This window comes from Drosophila sulfurigaster, chromosome X (assembly GCF_023558435.1).
Source record: "Drosophila sulfurigaster albostrigata strain 15112-1811.04 chromosome X, ASM2355843v2, whole genome shotgun sequence".
In the NCBI taxonomy this organism is placed as follows: Eukaryota; Metazoa; Arthropoda; class Insecta; order Diptera; family Drosophilidae; genus Drosophila; species Drosophila sulfurigaster.
Genome location: NC_084885.1, coordinates 26,911,093 through 26,928,619, shown reverse-complemented (window position 1 = coordinate 26,928,619; position 17,527 = coordinate 26,911,093). Strand labels below are relative to the sequence as shown.

At 38.4% G+C, this 17,527-nt stretch overlaps 3 protein-coding genes and 1 long non-coding RNA gene across 7 annotated transcripts in view; 1 reads left to right on the top strand and 3 right to left on the bottom strand.

Moving 5' to 3' along the window:
* Positions 1-4,797: 4,797 nt before the first annotated feature.
* Positions 4,798-10,666, bottom strand: LOC133847792 (amyloid protein-binding protein 2). Of its 3 annotated transcripts, none has more exons than XM_062283016.1 (8): positions 10,543-10,666; positions 9,629-9,978; positions 7,514-8,160; positions 6,867-7,091; positions 6,693-6,794; positions 5,949-6,625; positions 5,723-5,880; positions 4,798-5,654 (listed from the first exon to the last, which is right to left on the bottom strand). In XM_062283016.1, exons 2-8 carry the CDS (start codon positions 9,821-9,823, stop codon positions 5,511-5,513), a joined length of 2,148 nt encoding a protein of 715 aa, XP_062139000.1. In that variant the 5' UTR covers positions 9,824-9,978; positions 10,543-10,666; the 3' UTR covers positions 4,798-5,510. The 3 variants fall into 3 exon arrangements, with proteins under 3 accessions (XP_062139000.1, XP_062138999.1, XP_062139001.1); XM_062283015.1 differs by having other exon boundaries at positions 10,459-10,651; XM_062283017.1 differs by lacking the exon at positions 10,543-10,666 and adding an exon at positions 10,060-10,196.
* A 256-nt stretch (positions 10,667-10,922) lies between these two features.
* On the bottom strand, positions 10,923-12,305 carry LOC133848297 (uncharacterized). Its single transcript, XM_062283797.1, has 3 exons — positions 11,759-12,305; positions 11,380-11,595; positions 10,923-11,295 (listed from the first exon to the last, which is right to left on the bottom strand). Exons 1-3 carry the CDS (start codon positions 12,092-12,094, stop codon positions 11,059-11,061), a joined length of 789 nt encoding a protein of 262 aa, XP_062139781.1. The 5' UTR covers positions 12,095-12,305; the 3' UTR covers positions 10,923-11,058.
* Positions 12,306-12,532: 227 nt separating this feature from the next.
* The window catches only part of LOC133848295 (microtubule-associated protein futsch), a 52,282-nt gene continuing 47,287 nt past the window's right edge, over positions 12,533-17,527 (bottom strand). The window contains 6 exon segments of the mRNA XM_062283795.1: positions 12,533-13,298; positions 13,374-13,525; positions 14,346-14,393; positions 14,395-14,494; positions 15,358-15,460; positions 15,524-15,616. Coding sequence (XP_062139779.1) covers positions 13,175-13,298; positions 13,374-13,525; positions 14,346-14,393; positions 14,395-14,494; positions 15,358-15,460; positions 15,524-15,616 — 620 coding nt within the window. The 3' untranslated portion in view covers positions 12,533-13,174.
* Positions 13,614-17,527, top strand: part of LOC133848300 (uncharacterized) — a 53,621-nt gene continuing 49,707 nt past the window's right edge. For both annotated transcript variants that reach the window (XR_009895247.1, XR_009895248.1), the window contains exon 1: positions 13,614-13,814. This is a non-coding gene — a long non-coding RNA (uncharacterized LOC133848300). The remainder of the gene's footprint in view (positions 13,815-17,527) is intronic.

The window sequence follows — 17,527 nt, the reverse complement described above, 5'->3', positions numbered from 1 at the left end:
TTGATTTGTAACACACGCCAGACGGCACGAAATACCGATTAAAGCGCGATTCGACGAGAGATGCTTTCAGTTGCTCATCACCTACCGAGAGAGAGAGAGAGAGAGATGCCAATGATCATGATGATCATCATCATTATCATCATCTGCTCTTTCTATTTGTATTTGTAGACGCTCCTACTTGTTGCGATTGCGTTTGCCAGCAGCCAGCAGCCAGCAACCACTGTCACTGACACTCCCAATGCTCTTCCATAACTCATCCAGCCAGTCGATTCGTTTGTGCTTTTTACTTTTTTTTGAGTTGATGTGGCTACTGCGTGCCGGTTAAGTGATTGGCAACTGCAAATGCAAATCATGCATGTCTTTCAAAACGAAACGTTGTGCACGCTCCTCTGATGTAAACTAAAACGCGATTCGTTGAAAAACCCTACTCGCTGCATGACTAGTGGCTTCTTCTTAAAGTAGCATTCGTTATATGCTTGTTTTCAATGCTTTTCAATGCTGCACTCGAAGGTAATTGAGTATCAATCTGTTGAAACTCCACACTTGCAGCACTACTCGTTGAAGTTGCAATGATGAAAGGGTAAATTGCTTTATTGGAAAGGTGTACTTCATAGAAGTTGCATACTACTCTGTTGCAATTCTTTAAGCGGTCTCGCCACACTAAAAGCGCAATTCGTTGGATTTGAATAGTGGCTTTAAATTAAAATCCTAATCAACTTAAAATTATTTGCTGACTTAACATTAAGTGGAGTTATTTCTAATCGCTACTGGCTATCATAAATCGTTAATCGTTACTCGCTACTGGATATCATAAATGGTTAATCGTTACTCGTTAATTACTGTTTTTTTTAAATGATTTTTTTCTTTTATCTTTTCTTTAAGCAGCTTGACACCACTAACTTTACTCACTACTTTTGCATAACACTATTATTCGTTGTTAACACTCGTTTACTTAATTGCTCTAATTCCCTGTTATTCCATTTTGTAACCACTAACTTTACTCGCTAGTTTTGCATAGTTCTATTACTCGTTATTAACACTCGTTTAAGAATCCAATTTCTCTAATTCTCTGTTTATCCATTTTAGTATATCTCACTCTCGTTTTGTGCCCAATAATTTTATTCGCTGCTTCCTCTCGTTAGTTTTGCATGCACTTCTAATTCGTTATTCACTATATACTTTTACTCTCTAGATATTCTCTATCACACACACTTGCATTAATTGTACACAGTGGAAAACGATTATAAGTTTATTTTTTTGGCTCACACGATCTTGCCTGACTTATAACTCTTCACTAACGAACTGAATAACAAGAAGTTAATGCTCTGATTTTATGCGCTTGAGTTGCACTCGCAAAATGATTTAAAGTGCCCATTCACTTGCTTACGAGTAATTAATGAGCCAAGCTCGCCACTCACTTGAACAAATATTTAGTTAACAAATTGACCAACAGTAATTACTCATTTGCAACATTGCCACAGCAACTTCAATTTGAAGTTCAAGTGGTGTTAGAACTTTGCCAAATGGAACGAGTGCGCTGCACTCGCTTGAACTTGAACTCGTTCCAGCCATTCGATATGCCCCCAAAGTTTTAACGAATTCGTTTCGTTTAATGTAGATCATTTCTCGAGCATGTGGTAGGGTACTTAACGAATCGTTGCTGGGGCCAAAAACTTCACACAATGTCGCTAATCATGGGAATGGGAATTCGTTATTGGGAAATTGAGAATGATGATGATCACCATGATGATGATGATGATGACAACTCTTGAGCGTGCGCAACCAGAGATAAGCATTCATATTGTTGTTGGTGTTGTGACGATGACAGTTGCAGCTTGTGGCATTCCCACAATTCCATTCCCAATGCGATTGTCTTTCCTTTTATGCCAGTTTGTTGTGCCAGTTTCACAACAGCATTTTTAGTAGGTGAAACTCTCGAGGCTTGAACTCTCAAGACGTGCAATCAACAACAACTTTGGCATCTCCAATCTGCATCTCTTGTGCAAAGTTCCACGGACCTTGCAATTATCTTAAGCACTTCAACACACACACACACACACACACACAACTAACAATTAGCAACAACAAAACGAGCAAGTTTCAACTTCAAGTTTAACTACAGCTTTGTAGCTCTAAATAACACGCGTTTTATTTTAGAACTAGTTGCAAATTATCATAAAATATTTGCCATTAGGTTTACCAACCCGCCAACTTAGTCGGTCAGTTTCACTTTTCAAAAAAAAAATAAGAAAAAACCAACTAAAAACAAGAAAAAATAACGAATAAACCGACACTCACACACAGAGAAGTCGCACGCATAGACGAAAACCGAACGAAAAATAGCGAAATAATGTCTTTGAGCTTTAAAGCGCATGCGTCGCGTGCCGTTCTTGCAAAGCTTCGCCAAACCGTTCGCTGCCGCGCAAAGTCAGCAACTGATCGATGAGGCTTCAAGTGCCGAAAGCCGAAGTACCGAACTCAAAGTCGAAGCCAATGACGAAGTTTTGCTGCTCAGGCGTACGAACGAACTAAGCCGAAGCTGACGACAAAAGACGACGAAAATGTGTCAAAAGCAAAAGCTGCGCTTGAATAGTCAGTCGTCAACAACAAGTGCTGCAACTTTGGGCTGTCTTGACTTCTGCATGCGTGTGTCTGCATGTGTGTGTGTGTGTGTATGTGTGTGTGCTTGCGTGCGCCTGTGTGCGTGTGGGCGGTCTGCATTGCAATCGAAAGACAGTTTATATCGGCCGCTAGCATGCCGGCTCTGCCTCTGCTTCTGCCTCTGCCTCTGCCTACGTCAACCTTTGCGTCGCGTCGCTTTTAGCGCCCAAGTGAAAACACTTGAAACAACTTTTACAATGTCGTCCGAGTTGTTGTCACTGTGCTTGTGGTTGTTGTTGCTTTCAGCTACTGTTGTTGCCGGCGTCCAAAGAAAAGTGACAGTGGGTCAAATGTAACAACAAAAAAAAAAAATAATTTAAAATGCTCTTAAACTATTTGAGAGACAGCCACGACAATAACAAAAAGATTGTAATCTATGAACATCTCACCTAAAAGCTCATAAAAAACAAAACTATTTAAGGCCTAAAGAATTGATGTGCGGTTCAGGTTTTTTAAATGAAAATTTCACAATAAAGTAATCAAATTTAATTTCTATTTGTTGGAGAATCGGATTGGATGATAGTAATGAAATTTTGTTAAAATCAGTAATTACAAAATTTCACTAGATATTTCACAACAATTAAGCAGGGACTGTCAAGATTGTCATTTTTTATTTAAAACAATTAAGAAAAACAATAAAAATAACTTCTTAATTAAATATAGAATTTGAGAAATGGTTTTTGATTTCAATTTTCTATTTAAAAGTCAAATTTTTAGAAAAATAGATTATTTGGGAAATCATTTATAATCAATTGAAATTTTAATTTTTAAAAATAGTAAATTTAAAGATGAAATTGATTGAGATGAATTGAATTGAAGAGGAATTTAAGATTTTTTCAAAATCTATGAAAAAAAATGAGTTTACAAACTTTATAAACTTTCCTTTGGCTACAATTAGAAATCCATTTTATTAGATCTTTAAGTTTTGAAACATTTGTATTCTTTATAGGAGATTCATAAATATTATTTTCTCTGCAATAACATCCACTGAGATCGGATTAACGAAGATCGAGAGAAAATCAAACCTTTCCAGCCTAATACAATCTATATTAAATGTCTGTTTTATCTTTATTTGCGTCTTTCAAGATCACCACAATAATACTTTGTACACAATTCAGTTAAGATACAAAGAATAAGGAAGATGTTGCATAGGTTTATGAATGGGTCATAAAAGAATTAAATCTCACGACTACGGTAGTGAATGCCACAAAAAATTACCAGACAACAAAGTCAAAATAAACAACGAATGAGTAATAATAATTTTTAATATTTTTTTTGTTTTTTTATTATTTTCAAATTTTATTTTATGATTTTTTGCTTGGGCGCTTGAACAGGTTCCCACGACAAAATATTGTAGCTACATCAGTTTTAGGCATATATATAAGTATTTATATATATATATATATAGGTATCGTTAGTTGTATAAATTTGGACTTACTTAAGTAGTTGTTGCTTATGCGTATAGAGGGGGCATGTTATACACACGGATTACGAAAGAAAAACGGGGACAAAATCATTTTCCAGCTCAATGGATGGCTCTCGACACGCAATCTGTACACCTTGAGAGGATTGAGGGATTGCGGATCAAGGGAAGGGCATGAGCATGGGATGATTTTTCAATTTCGATTATTAAAGTTTGCAGTTTGCAGTTTCTAGCAAATACTATTTACGTATGTCTCGCGCATTTTCGCATATAACAAATTGTAGTTACAAAAAAACACAAAAAGATTATGAACAGAAAGAATTATTGTATAAACTAAAATTGTAGATACATTCACTATGCCATAATATATTGTATAACTATTAATTCGTTTCGATTTATTCTGTTTATACATTTACATGTTTGTTTTTCTTCCTATTTTTTTTATTTGATTTTATTTTGAGTGTAGCAATATTGTATCTATCGTATTGAAATTGTGCTACAAATTGTTAAACAATTGATTTAACAACTGCTTGGGCTAAAAAAAAACACAATTGAACAACAATATAATTATTTATATATATGTACTATATGTATATTAATATAATTGATTATCAATTTATCAATTATGTATGAATAAACACATGCATGTTTTGCATGCATTCATTTATATCAATCACATCATTTATTCGTATTTTAGAATTAAAATATGAACGGGTTATTGGATTAAACCAATTTTACGTGTTTTTTTTTTGTCTATTTCGTGTGTTCAAACTCACGGTGAGAATATTTTTAACAAAATTTAAGAAAAACATTTACAAATTGTTTGTGTGTGTAATGAAAATAATAAATAATGTTGTACAATTAAGTAGTTGACCAAAACGAAAAATAATAATAATAATGATAGTAAACAAAAAAAAAAAGATTTATGTTGACAGCAAATTCACACATTTTGCCTCCTCACTTACATATGTAATCTCACAGGACAATATATAATGTATTTGATAACAAACCTAATGCAGTTTTCATTTGTGTCAATTTAAAACAAGAAATATATAGATATATAGAAGGCGTTAAAAAAAGAGAAGAATCAAAGATATTTTACATGGGTGTGATAGACGCAAAACGTTGTTGTTCGGCTTGTTGTTGTTGTTGTTGTTGCTGGTGTTGTTGCTGTTTCTGTTTTCTTTTGTCATGGCGAATTGCCTTTCTCTCTAGCCGAAAAGATTTGTTAGCAAATTGATGTTTTGCTTGAAGCTTTAAGCTAAGTTAAATTGGAAGTTGTAAGCTATAATAACATGTATATATTTTACATAACTTTTATGTCAGTTTGTATGTTGTGTGTGAGAATACGTGTGTGTGTGTGTGTGTGTGTATGTAAAGTGTAGTACAACACCTAAGCAATGCTTATTTGCCGCTTGGTCCGCTTTCAATTAGCGCTTGTGCTGGGCAACGACGTTGAAGAACTAGAGGCGCCTCCAACATTTTTATGCGTGCTGCTGCTATCGGTAAAAAACTTTGCCTTCACCAGATCAATGGAGTAATCCTCCTCAATCGCCGGATAGCTGGATTTCTGTAATACACAAAAACAAACGAAATTAAATCGATTCAACATTTTTTTTGAATTTGCTTCACACTCACGTTTTGTGTTAGATTTTGGCCGCGCAATAGCTGCCAATTTTCGAGAATGTGAGCGTAGCGTAAATACTTTTCAAATTCATGGAGTGTCTCATAGACATGGCACAGTCCCAGATAATCGTACTCCAAGCCCGAGTAAGTGCTGCCAAACAAACGCAAGCCTAGAAAATACAAAAAATAAGGCATATGAAAGAGATGCACGGAGAATACAATTGTGTTGCTGTCTCACTTATATCAATGCTGCGCAGATATAGATCTTCGGCCTGGCGAAACTTTTTCATTTGATAGTTGTAGAGCGACGCCAAATGGCCAATCGACAGTCCAACCTCGTAGTCATAGGGACCAAGGAGATCTGTCTTGATTTTGATGGCCTTCTGATGCATACGCTCGGCCTCGTCGAAACGATTCATTGTTTGATACAAACGCCCCAGATTTCCATAATGTTTCGCCGTCTGCACATTCACCTCGCCAAACACCTCCAGCGAGAGTTGCAGCGCGAAATTGTGCAGCTCCTCCGATTGCAACAGCAAATCCTCCTCATCCATGCCATCGGCGATCTTATCGAGCGCAATCTCCTCTAGCAACAGGGCTTTCACACGCTTCGCCGATGCCAACATTAAATGATTGCTTGGCACCAGATTCTTCATAATGTTAACCGCCTTATCCACATGATCTTGGGCACAACTGAAGTCACCAGTGCTATATTCATGCACGTAATACGCATACGAAAGATCCTCGTGGGCGATGGCCACATGGAAATTCATGTTGCCAAAGATGCCACGACGCACAGCCAACGCTTCCTTGTACACATTAACCGATTGAAACACCGAATCGACGTTCAGCAAAAAGAAGCCATAATCGAGCAGTGCATCGCCGTATTTCTGATGCGTTGGACCAAAGTGTTCACTGTGATGGGATGGAAAAAACAATTGTATAATGATAGAGAATACAATTTATGAAGTAGATCACTTACCGAGCACGCCGCACAGCTTGGCAGATGAGCAAATTGGCGCGTGCAAAATCTCGTTTAACCACACAAGCTTTGGCCGCCTGACGCAGCACATCGATGGCAACGCTGCAGAAAAATGTAAAAACAGAGTTAGTGAGAGTCGAGTATGGAATTGAGAGATGTAGTTAATCCTCTTACCGTGTGGGCGCTGACACATGCAAATGATGCAGCGCCTTCACGCTCCACATGTGACTGTTGTTGTACTCGTTGCGGGCAAAGTACATGGACGAGATTTGTGTGTAGGCCATCGCAATCAATGGCGAGGGCACTTGGCGATCGAACATGGGCGCCAGCTTGATCAGTTCCGCGTACGTTTGTTGCGCCAATTTGAAATTACAGTGAGATGATTCCGCATAAAGTAGACTGCAATTAAAAGTAGTTGAAATCATTAGTTTTAGAGTTCAAGATTCAACATTTCAACAAAATTTCAATAATTAACAAGGGCACTCATTTGAAATGTTGGATTATTAATATGTTTAACGAAATTGATTTCTTTCAGCCAGTTGTCAATAAATCGAACTCTTTTATTCTCCACGTTAGAGCTACTCAAACGAACGGACAGACGGAAGTCAGGAACTTGAACTTGAAATCATTAGTTTTAGAGTTAAAGATTCAGCATTTCAACAAAATTTCAATAATTAACAGGGGCACTCATTTGAAATGCTGGATTATTAATACGTTTAACGAAATTGATTTCTTTCCGCCAGTTGGCAATAAATCTAACTCTTTTATTCTCCATGTTTGAGCTACTAAAACGAACGGACAGACGGAAGTCAGGAACTTACCGCTGCAAACAGTCGACTCGCGTGACCAGCATATTCTTGAAGGCCGGCATGCGCTTCAGTCTTTCGTTGAGGCACGACAGCACTGAGATGCTCTCCTGCATCCAGCCTGCCTCGGACAGAAAGCTGCCCAAGCGCAGTCCCAAATCAATGGCCAGCGCATCCTGATCATCCAAATCATCGAGGTCGTCCAGCAAGTCGGCCAACTTTACTGTGACATTCGGCAGTTGTGAATGTTGATGATCGTCGATCTCGCTGGACGTCGTCGTTGATGCTGGTAATGATGATGATGATGATGATGATGATGATGATGACGAATCGCTGCTGCTGCTGCAGCCAGCTGCGGCATTCTGTTGTTGCTCGGTAATCTGCATTTTAATGTACTCATCACTAAACAGTTCCTTGTCCAATTTATGACTGCTATCGCCAATCTGTTCGCTCTGTTCGGGCTGGTCGATTTGTGGTACACTGAAGAGCACTTCGTAGGCCTCGCTGAGGCGACGCGTCAGCGACTTGTTGCTGGCCATTAAGGAAGCGACAATGCGCAGCAATTGATTGCGCGCTGATGTGAAGCGGACGAGGCATCTGAATACCCGAAGCTTGGAGAGCTCCTCCAACAGTGACTCCTTCAAGTCATCACGTTGCGAGATCTGCAAAGGCCACAAAAAAACGATGAGTAAAGAGGTGTCAACGTATATGATTCTTATTTCTGCATATTAACGGTATTTTACTATCGATAGTCGACGGTAACTTTCGGTAATTATCTATATCAATTTCTATATTCCATATCGTTTCAAATCGATTAATTTCTTTGCACCCAAAGTAAGAGTCAAATCAATTACCTAACTATCCAAAACGCTCTTTTGCGCTCTATCTATTGAACTTTTTTTAAAATATTTTTTAATATTGACATTATATATTTTATAAGTAAAATCAAATTCGTGAGTAGTTCAATCAATAATTATAATTATATATTGTTATGGAAGTTTCACAATTTTTTTTTTTTACATTTTTGACACAGAAAATTTAATTCACTAGAAATAAAATGGAAAATACAAACGAATTAAAATCGTGTTATCGGTAACTATCGTTGCGCACAATCGATACTTATTTATCCCAATTGGCATTACAGGTTGCATTGTGCAACAAGTGTTTATCGATAAATCAAATGCAATCACTGCGTTAATCAACACTGTGCGTGAGCAGTGCTTAAAGGAGTCGCAATATGAGCTCTGCCCAAGGGCGAGAGATGCATAAGGTTGGCGACCAAGTTCAAAGATCAATAACAGCAAGCAGGACAACAACAACAGCAAGCTGCTAGTCAAGAGTGCGCTATATTTAGCCAGAGACAAGATCAACAACAATCATAACAACAGCAACATCTCCGGTTGCTTTATTGTTGTCACTCTTTATAATTTATTATTGTAATTGCAACGCCATTACGACAATCTGGCATTTTAAGCGTGTGTGTGTGTGTATGTCTGGATGATCTATTGATGCTTTTTTACATACGTATGTGTGTGTGAGTGTGTGCGTATTTATTTTTGTCAGTATCTGTTTAGTGTTTAATCCCAGATACAGTGGATAAACAAAAGCTCCATATTCCGCGATATCATATCGCAAAAAAATAGCTATTACGTTGAATACAAAAATAACGCCATGCGGTTTTTAGACAAATATAACACCCGCATATCTAATATCTATGCGGGTGTGTGTGTGTGTTCGCAGCTGTGTTCTCGTGTGACAGAGGCGGAAGCTTCTAGCAGTAAACATAAACAGTGGAAAGCTCTTGCGATTGGCCAAAGCTTTCGAGATTCAATCGAATTGGAATTCAATGCAAAACAAAAACACGCAAACACAAATACAAAATGTCCTCCTTGCAAGCGTCGAAATACATAGATAAGCGCGCACAACAAAAACAAGCATAAATAAATAAGAATGAAATGCTGTAACAGCGTGGCGATAAAAACTTACACACACAAGCACACGCATAGTGAGCAGCTGATTTGCTATGTGTACATGTTGTGTTTGTATGTGTGCGCGTGTTTTCACTTTTTTTCGCATTTAGAAGCCGAAGTAGAAGTATGAAGTGGTGGGGCGGGGGGCGATTAGACTTACTCTCTCGTAGACATCGATGAGCAGATTGCGAGGCAACTCCGGCAGCTTGCTGATGCGCCCCAAAGCGGGGACTTTGCAGTCCAGGCTGTTGACAACGGCATTCAATGCCAGATCGTACAGTGGCTCGGGGCTGTTGTTGTTGTTGTGACCGGAGGCCGATGACATCAAAGCCAATAGCTGCTGGTGAGCAGCCATTTTGTTTTCAGTTCTCTTCTCTTCTGCTCTTGTTGTTATTGTTGTTGTTACTGTTCTTGAAGTTTCTTAGTTTCCTTTGCGTATTGTGATCAACTCTGCTGCCAACAACAACAACGAAAATTAAACTCGCTGCGGGGCGGGGCGAGGAGGAAGCTCTGCAACAAGTTTCGTTCGATTAGAAAGGCGATGTAGCAAAATAAAAATACTAAAACAAATTTTAGAAAATACACACGCACACAATAAAATATCTAACATGTATTTTGATGCCTGTTTTTTTCCATGTTTTTCACTTGCCACACGTGCGTCAAAGACAATAAAAAACAACACTTGACAAACGGGTGCAATGTCACACAGCCCCACACATTTATTCACAATAGCAAACGAAACTTGCGCTAACTTCACTTTCTTTTAAGACACCGTCGCCGTTCTTCGTTTTTCCTTTCCCTTCTTTTTTCGATACGTTTCGTTGTTGTAGCAGCCCAGCTGTGTTTGTTGCTGGCAATTTCACTGCTCTGCTTGCTGCGACAAGTTCCTCTTTGTTATACACTCACACATACAAAGTCTGCCCAAAACTTGCTGGTTATTTTTTTTTATGTTGCCGTTCCCAATTAAAATATACACACAACAGAACTTACACAATATCGTAAGCATTTAATTGCTTAAACACGTACGATTTGCACGTATATTTTGACCGTTAGCTGTTGCTGTGCATTACTTACGATCGACCAAATGCAATAAAATGTACGTTTTTATTTTTGCTTCGATTTTTATGCAAAAAGAAATTAATATTTGTGTCTTCGGGGATGGCAGCCAGCGTGACCGCACTCGCGTTTGAACATTATACCAACGCACAACATTACCGCTTTCATAAGTCCTAGCTGGCCACACTACGAATTATACCATTGGTATTTTTCACAAAATCTTCGGCGTTTTTGCTATAATAATACAATAAATTCTAAATCCAAGTATAAGCAAAGAGCAAAATCATTTTATAAAAAACATTGATCATTATACGTACTTTAAATAATATCAAAATATCGATAAATCGCTAATGAAATCAATATGCCTTTTCTCATCTCTAAAAGCAGTGGGAAGATTCGCGATTTGAAAAGCGTAGTTTTATTAGGACTGTTTGTGGCAAAAAACTATTGACAATTTTGGAGATGTTACAAATTGTTATTGATGTTATATGTTTTTACGCGTTTGTTGGTTAAGTTGCTCAGGTTTTTTTTGTATCAAAAAAGATCAAATGAGTCGTCTTCAACATCGAGGAGACCAAAATCATTTGTGCTGCCAAACATCCACCAATGTCGCAATATATTCCGTATGAGCAGAAAACGCGTTGTCACAAACTCAAAGAAATGGAAAAAGAGAGCACTTGATGTGAGCAGCGCACACGATGCGACAAAGACTTCTTGGACCGTTAGCTGTTCGGTGCTGCCCTGATTCAAATTGTCCATACAATGCAAAACCTGTACACAAGTAAAAAAGCGCAAGTACGCATCAAGGGTGATCATGACGAGATGCTCGCAAAATCCTGCAGTGCATGCGCTCACCTGCTGCAGTATGACATGGGCAAGGGGCATTAGCGACGCACTGAACAGCATATGTTTCACAATCATGCCACAGCAGCGCCCGCAGCAAAAGGCGCGCACCATTTGCTTCACGCTCGCTCGTTCCGTGGTGATGTTGAATGGTGCATGGCAGATTTCGCAGCGATTATCGCGCCGTTGCATTATCCACCTCTTCAAGCACGTCATATGTATGTAACCCTGCGATGGGAGGATAGTGAGCAGCAGTTGGGCAGTGTGAACTCACTTTTAAAATATACTAGAAAGCACAAGTACCAACGCCAATATACCACATACTTTTTCGCGCCACAAATATACTAAACGGTATATGAGTATGGTCACCTAGCTCACTACGTCAACTCACCACACTGCCTTTGCACTTGCAGGGACAGTTGATTATCTCCATATCGACGCGATTCCAGCGACAGATGCGACACGAGTTGCCAAACTCATTGGCCGAATGCACGCTCTCCTGTGACGCTTGCCCTGTTCCACTGCTGGTTGGCAATGTGATGCTATCACAGGCAGCTGTTGCTGTTTCGCTTAGCATCTCGGTTTCGGTTTCTGCATGTGTTTGTAGCCTCGGTATAGATGTGCTGGCCACAACCATGTTCAATAGCCGCAGAGCCGTTGCCTCGGAGAGCTGCGTACCTAGCTGCTGCTGCTGCTGCTGCACTTCCTCCGGCTGCTGTTGTGACATTTTCTCTCCAAAAAGAATGGCAACAAAATTCGATAACGCGATTCGTTTTGTGGCGGACTGTGTGTTGGTCAATTTGAAGTCTATGTGTTGTGTGGAATGCGCGTAACGAACTCAATTTTGGGAATACGAATTTCACACGTAATTTTGTTTGGACATTTTACACAAAACTTAACGTTCGACTTTCACAGCATGTCTGAGAGCCTATCTCAATAATTTCCTTCAAACGAGCCGCAAATGCCAACTGCGTTCGTTTTGAAAAAAAACCAAAGTGACTGACGAAGTTTTCTTTTTCTGTTAATGTGGTAACACAGCACCCTTTCTGCATTTGCAACGTTTTTGAACCAATTGGCAACACTACAAATGAAGGATCATCAAGCAGTGTGACCATATAAGTAGGCTATGTAATTTGTAAGCAGAAGAAAAACACATTTTGTTCAATGTTAATATTAGCTGTAGATACATTTTTATTTTTTGATATCGCATTTCGCATGCCGCTGCTTGCGAGTTAGTAAATTTGCTCGTAATTTCGCTCGCTTTAATGTTGTTTTGTGTACATACATATATATATAGTTGGGTACTTTATAAATGTTTATTCTTCTGATCTCATCTTCAACTCAGCGGGGTTAGTAAATTTTTTTGCGCTTTGCAATTGTTGTTCTTGTTTCTTTTTTTATATATTTAAAATTATGACAAAAAATCAACAATTATTGCATAGTTTTTTTTTTAAGTTCAATAACAAATAATAATATAATAATTATAATAGAATTACAAAAAAAAAATGTGATAAAAAAAATGATAAACAAACACAAAAAAAACGTACAAATGTTCTTGCTGTTCAATGCAACGACGAGCCTGCCATTTGTGGTAGTAGTAAACATAAGTAATTAGATGTGGGATAAAAATAGTAGTTATATAGGATGCACAAAAATGCCAACAGGCGTATACATAATAATTCTGTCTGAAGTGTGTATGGGCTGACGAAGTGGGGAGGACGTGCTTATCATATAATGAATAGATGCGTAATTGTTGTTGTTGTGGCCCACCACGTGATTCTGCTACTGTTGTTGTTGTTGTTCTTGTTTACTGGCAATTGCGAAAGCGACGATAGATGCTTTGCACATAGACAAAGACGCATTTCCAGTCGGGTCTGCTCATCTCCACCATGTCTTCCACATCCAGTAGCGGCGCAATTCCAGCCTTCTCACTGCACGTACAGATGGAAATGTGTTATCGATAAATTGCAGAAAAACTATATCGACGATATCGATGCAGTACTTACTCAGCAACGCTGAAGGCCAGTTCAAAATTGTGTCGGCGTGTTTGTTTGGTTAGTTGTGTGTAATCAAATGCATCGGGCAAGAAATGATGGATCAGCGCACAAAAGGCCAAGCCGTCGGACCAGCTCGAGCTAAAGTTGCTTATTTGCACGTTCTGCGAATTACAGCAAAAGTGTGTGTGTGTGTTTTGTGATAAGTACGTTTTGCGTATTGTTTGCTGGGGGCGTGGCGGAGAGGGGGGCTTTGCGAATATAACTGCAGCACAGCGCTTGCATTGCATTCTAATTTTGTTTTTTTCTTTTCTCTATTTCAGCAGCAGCGGTAATTAAGCGGTACATGATTTTTTTTTTTTTTTGTGTGTTTTTCTTGCGTGTAAAATCCAGCCCCAAAAGCAAATTGGCGACAAGAACAATAACAAAACAGTTATAAAGCGGCAAACACATGTAAGTAAAAAAACTGCGCTTTTTCTTCTTCTACTTCTTCATTTTCTCCTTCTTCATCTTCAACATATTTTAGCGCCAAGCGCCAAGCTGCTTGCGTGCGTTATGTGTGTGTTTTTGTGTGTATGCGTGTGTGTGTTTGTTTGTGTGTATGCGTGTGTAAATGAGTTGCTCAAAAAAAAAAGCTCAGCCAAATGTTAGGCGTTTGTTTTGGTTTTTAGTTTTGCGTTTAGCTTTGATTTACTTTGTTTTTGTGTTTTTTGTTGTTGTTGTTGTTGTTCATTATGTTATTGTTTGTTGTTGGGCCTAAGCGTTAGATTTTGTCAAAATAAAACGAACGGCAATCAAATGCAAATTACAAAAATCAAAATCAAAAAAACAAAAAAAATTACGCAAAAGAAAAGGAATTGCAAAACTCAATAAATGTATAACGGTCGTTGTTGGCTGTGGCTTTGCGCGCTTGCATTGCATTTGGTTTTTCTTATTGGTATTTTTTTTGCGGGTTGTTTGGTATTTTTAGGTTGTGGTGGATACCTCATATTCCTGCGTTTTGTGCTGACACCACTGTAGAAGTTGATCCTTTGACAGTGGCGGCGCGCGCATTTAATGCCGGATCGGTAAATTTGAACAGCGGTTGTGCTGAACCGCCGGGGGTCGTGGGTGTGCTTGATGTTGGAGATAATCTGAACAAAATGATTCAAGGTTGGAGGGGCAGACGTTTTAGCGAAACTCACACAATTTTTTTGTTTTTTATTTTGGTATTTTTTTTTCTTATGGTGTTTTTTTTTAAATACATAAATGTTGTACTTTTTTTTTTTGGGTGTTCGAATTGTTTACCTCGTGTATGTGTGTGTGGGCGTGTGTTGGTGTTTTGTATGTATTTGTGTTAGCAGAAAACAACAACAAATAGATTATGTTTTATATTATTATGTGCATATTTGTTGTTGTTTGATTTAACTTATTTCTTGTTGCTGTTTGGGAAAGAGACATAGAGAGAGACAGAGAGATAGAAGGGGACGACAGGTGCGTACAAAAGTTACAGAGCAAGAGCAGAGCGCCCAGTGGCTAGAGGAAGACAGATAGCTAGGAGCAAGACGCTTTACAATTTACCTCACAAACAATTACATTGTAAATAAAAACCTAGGCACAAGAAGGATAAGACATTCTTTTTAATTCTGATCACCGACACCAGAAGATGGGAGACGAATCTAGTGACTGATTATGTCTGCATGTGTGTGTGTGTGTGTGTACGTATGTGAGTGAGAGTATATTGTGAGCCTGCACCGAATGTGTGTGTATGTGTGTGTGTTCAAAAGAAATGCAAACAAAATGGCGTAGAAATGTTGGTAAATGGAGCTGCCTGATAGCGGCGTTGCCATATCAGCAATTTTTACATTTAAATTTAAAAAATGAACAGTCCATTTTGTTTGATTTCTTTTAGTAAGTGTGTGCTCTCTATATATGTACATATATCGTATCTCTAAAATGTATTTGTATTTATATATCATTATCAATTTGTCGAAAGTAGGTGAATTGCTTTACTTACTTTTGAGCCTGCTGCTGGGCAGCTGCTTTATCGAGCTGCTTAAATTTGGCCAGCGGTGAAATGTTTTTGGAGGCAGCGCTGCCGCTCACAGTGCGTGTGGTAACTGCAATAATCAATATACAAAATTTAGAACCTATTTAATAAAGTACAACCTTTAGTTATGTACCTTTTGTTGTTGTTGTAGTGAGAGTTGCGCCGCCATCCTTTGATTTTGTCTCGGTGCGTTCACTGGTCGTTGAGCTTTGTTGCTTGTGTTGTGCTGTATGAAGAAAGGTTTTAGACGATTTGTTTTTGTTTTTTTGTGATGGATGATTGGTCGGCGTGAGAGAAAAACGGGGAGAAAAAAGAAGCAATAATTACAACAATTAGTCAAGTCAAAATTAGTCATGCAATCGAAATCAATTCAACAATATATAAACAATGTGGTTAAAGTTATTGAAAATCTTAGGAAATACGAAAAAAGCTACATTAGAATCGTGGTTATTTCAATTATTTTCTTGTATCTTGTAGTTTAGACTAATCTAGAGCAGGCAACTAAATGTACACTACACACGGCAACACAAAAAAAAAACTGTAAAAACACGATGAACATTCGCAAAATTGTTTTTGCATTGGTTTTTTTTTTGTTTGTGATTTTTAGTCAACATTCGTCAGCCGCTACAGAAAAAACATAAATGTATTCACAGTCTGGCAACGCTGCCAAGCGGCTGTTCCATGCCGCACGTTCCAAAAAATAACAGATAAAAACACACAGTACGAAAATGATTAGGAAAAAAGTTAGAAAATAGTATGAAAAACGAAATCGAGAACGAATCGTGGCCGCTGAGATGAAATTGGCGGCGTTTGCTGTTGGCGATTTTGTGGGTGGTTGGTGTGTCTGGTGACGCTGGTGGTGTTGGTGGTGCAGCGACTTTCAGCTACAACTACGTCTACTTAATGCTAAAGAAAACATGCACAAATTATTTACAAAATGTATGTACAGGAACAAAAAAAAACGGAACACGATAAAAAACTGTAAAATCAAAAACATGCTAGTAAAACGTTTGCGTAGAAGGCAAAGAAACAGCCAGCACAGCAAACTGGGGCGCAGTTGAGCTGAGCTGTGTAGTAATTATCAAAAAAGTGGTAAACAGGGTGGGGTAGGGGGCGTAAAATATGTACAAAAAGACTGAGACATTTGGAGAGAGAGAGAGAGAGAGAGTCTGATAAAAAAATAAAGGTATTCCAGATCAGGAGGGACAGCATGGGAGTTGATAAATTTAGTGTAGTTCTTTTTTTTTTTTTTTTTTAAGTATGTTTTTCGCTGGACCAACCAACCAATCAATCAACCAGCCAACGTAACGTAACGCAACGTAACGGAATGAAACGAAATGGAAACGTAACGGTAACGAAAACAAAACTTTAAAAGCGCTTGCTAAACTAACATTTGTACAGTTGTTCTCGATGGTGGGGGAAGAAGGGCAGGCAAAAATATGTGTATGGTAAAAAAATATATAAAGATAACAAATATATACGAATATATTTAAAAAATATATATATAAAAAATTATGCGAATAAGTAACGTTGATATGCAGTTAGGCCGGGCGGGCGTAAGTAGCAAAAATAATGGTAGTACATGGAACGCGCTAATTTAAACAAGGTGGCAACGCTGTTTTGTACATTTCGTGTTGTTGTAGTTGAATTTCACTCACAAATTGCTTGTGCTTCTTCATTTTTTGTTTGAGAAAACTTTTCATATTGCTGTTGTTCTTGTTGTCGTTGTTGTTTTGTTTATTGGCATCCTGCGGTTGGGGCAGCGTCGCAAACTCGGCAGTGTGTGTGTGTGTGTGTGTGTTTAAGATTTTTTGTTGTTTTTTTTTCTTTTCTTTTAAGTTCATGTCGTCCCTCCTGCTAGTTTTGATGACGACTCATCGAATATCGAACGCAAGGAACATTGTTTTTGCCGAAAGGTGGGGGCAACGATTTGAAACCGAGTGAATCGTTTCAATTGACTAGAATATCTCCGGGTAGGGTTTGGAGGAGGAAAGGTGGGGGGTAAAATGGCTAGGGGCTGGTTGAGCTAAAACAAAGCCTAAGTAAGAACTACGCTCAAAATAACAGTAGCGAGTATTTTTTTGTAACGCTAAACATGTAAACAATAATCGTTAATCGGTATTCGGTAATCAGTACA

What these genes read in the sequence shown, in the direction of transcription:
- LOC133848297 (XM_062283797.1), bottom strand. Translation starts at nt 12,094, where the DNA reads ATGTCACAACAGCAGCCGGAGGAAGTGCAGCAGCAGCAGCAGCAGCTA. An exon ending in GCAAGTGCAAAGGCAGTGTG is followed by an intron (nt 11,596 to 11,758) that starts GTGAGTTGACGT and finishes CTCCCATCGCAG; the next exon opens with GGTTACATACATATGACGTG. An exon ending in CCCATGTCATACTGCAGCAG is followed by an intron (nt 11,296 to 11,379) that starts GTGAGCGCATGC and finishes ACTTGTGTACAG; the next exon opens with GTTTTGCATTGTATGGACAA.
- LOC133847792 (XM_062283016.1), bottom strand. Translation starts at nt 9,823, where the DNA reads ATGGCTGCTCACCAGCAGCTATTGGCTTTGATGTCATCGGCCTCCGGT. An exon ending in CGAGTCGACTGTTTGCAGCG is followed by an intron (nt 7,092 to 7,513) that starts GTAAGTTCCTGA and finishes TTTTAATTGCAG; the next exon opens with TCTACTTTATGCGGAATCAT. An exon ending in TCTGCGCAGCATTGATATAA is followed by an intron (nt 5,881 to 5,948) that starts GTGAGACAGCAA and finishes TGTATTTTCTAG; the next exon opens with GCTTGCGTTTGTTTGGCAGC.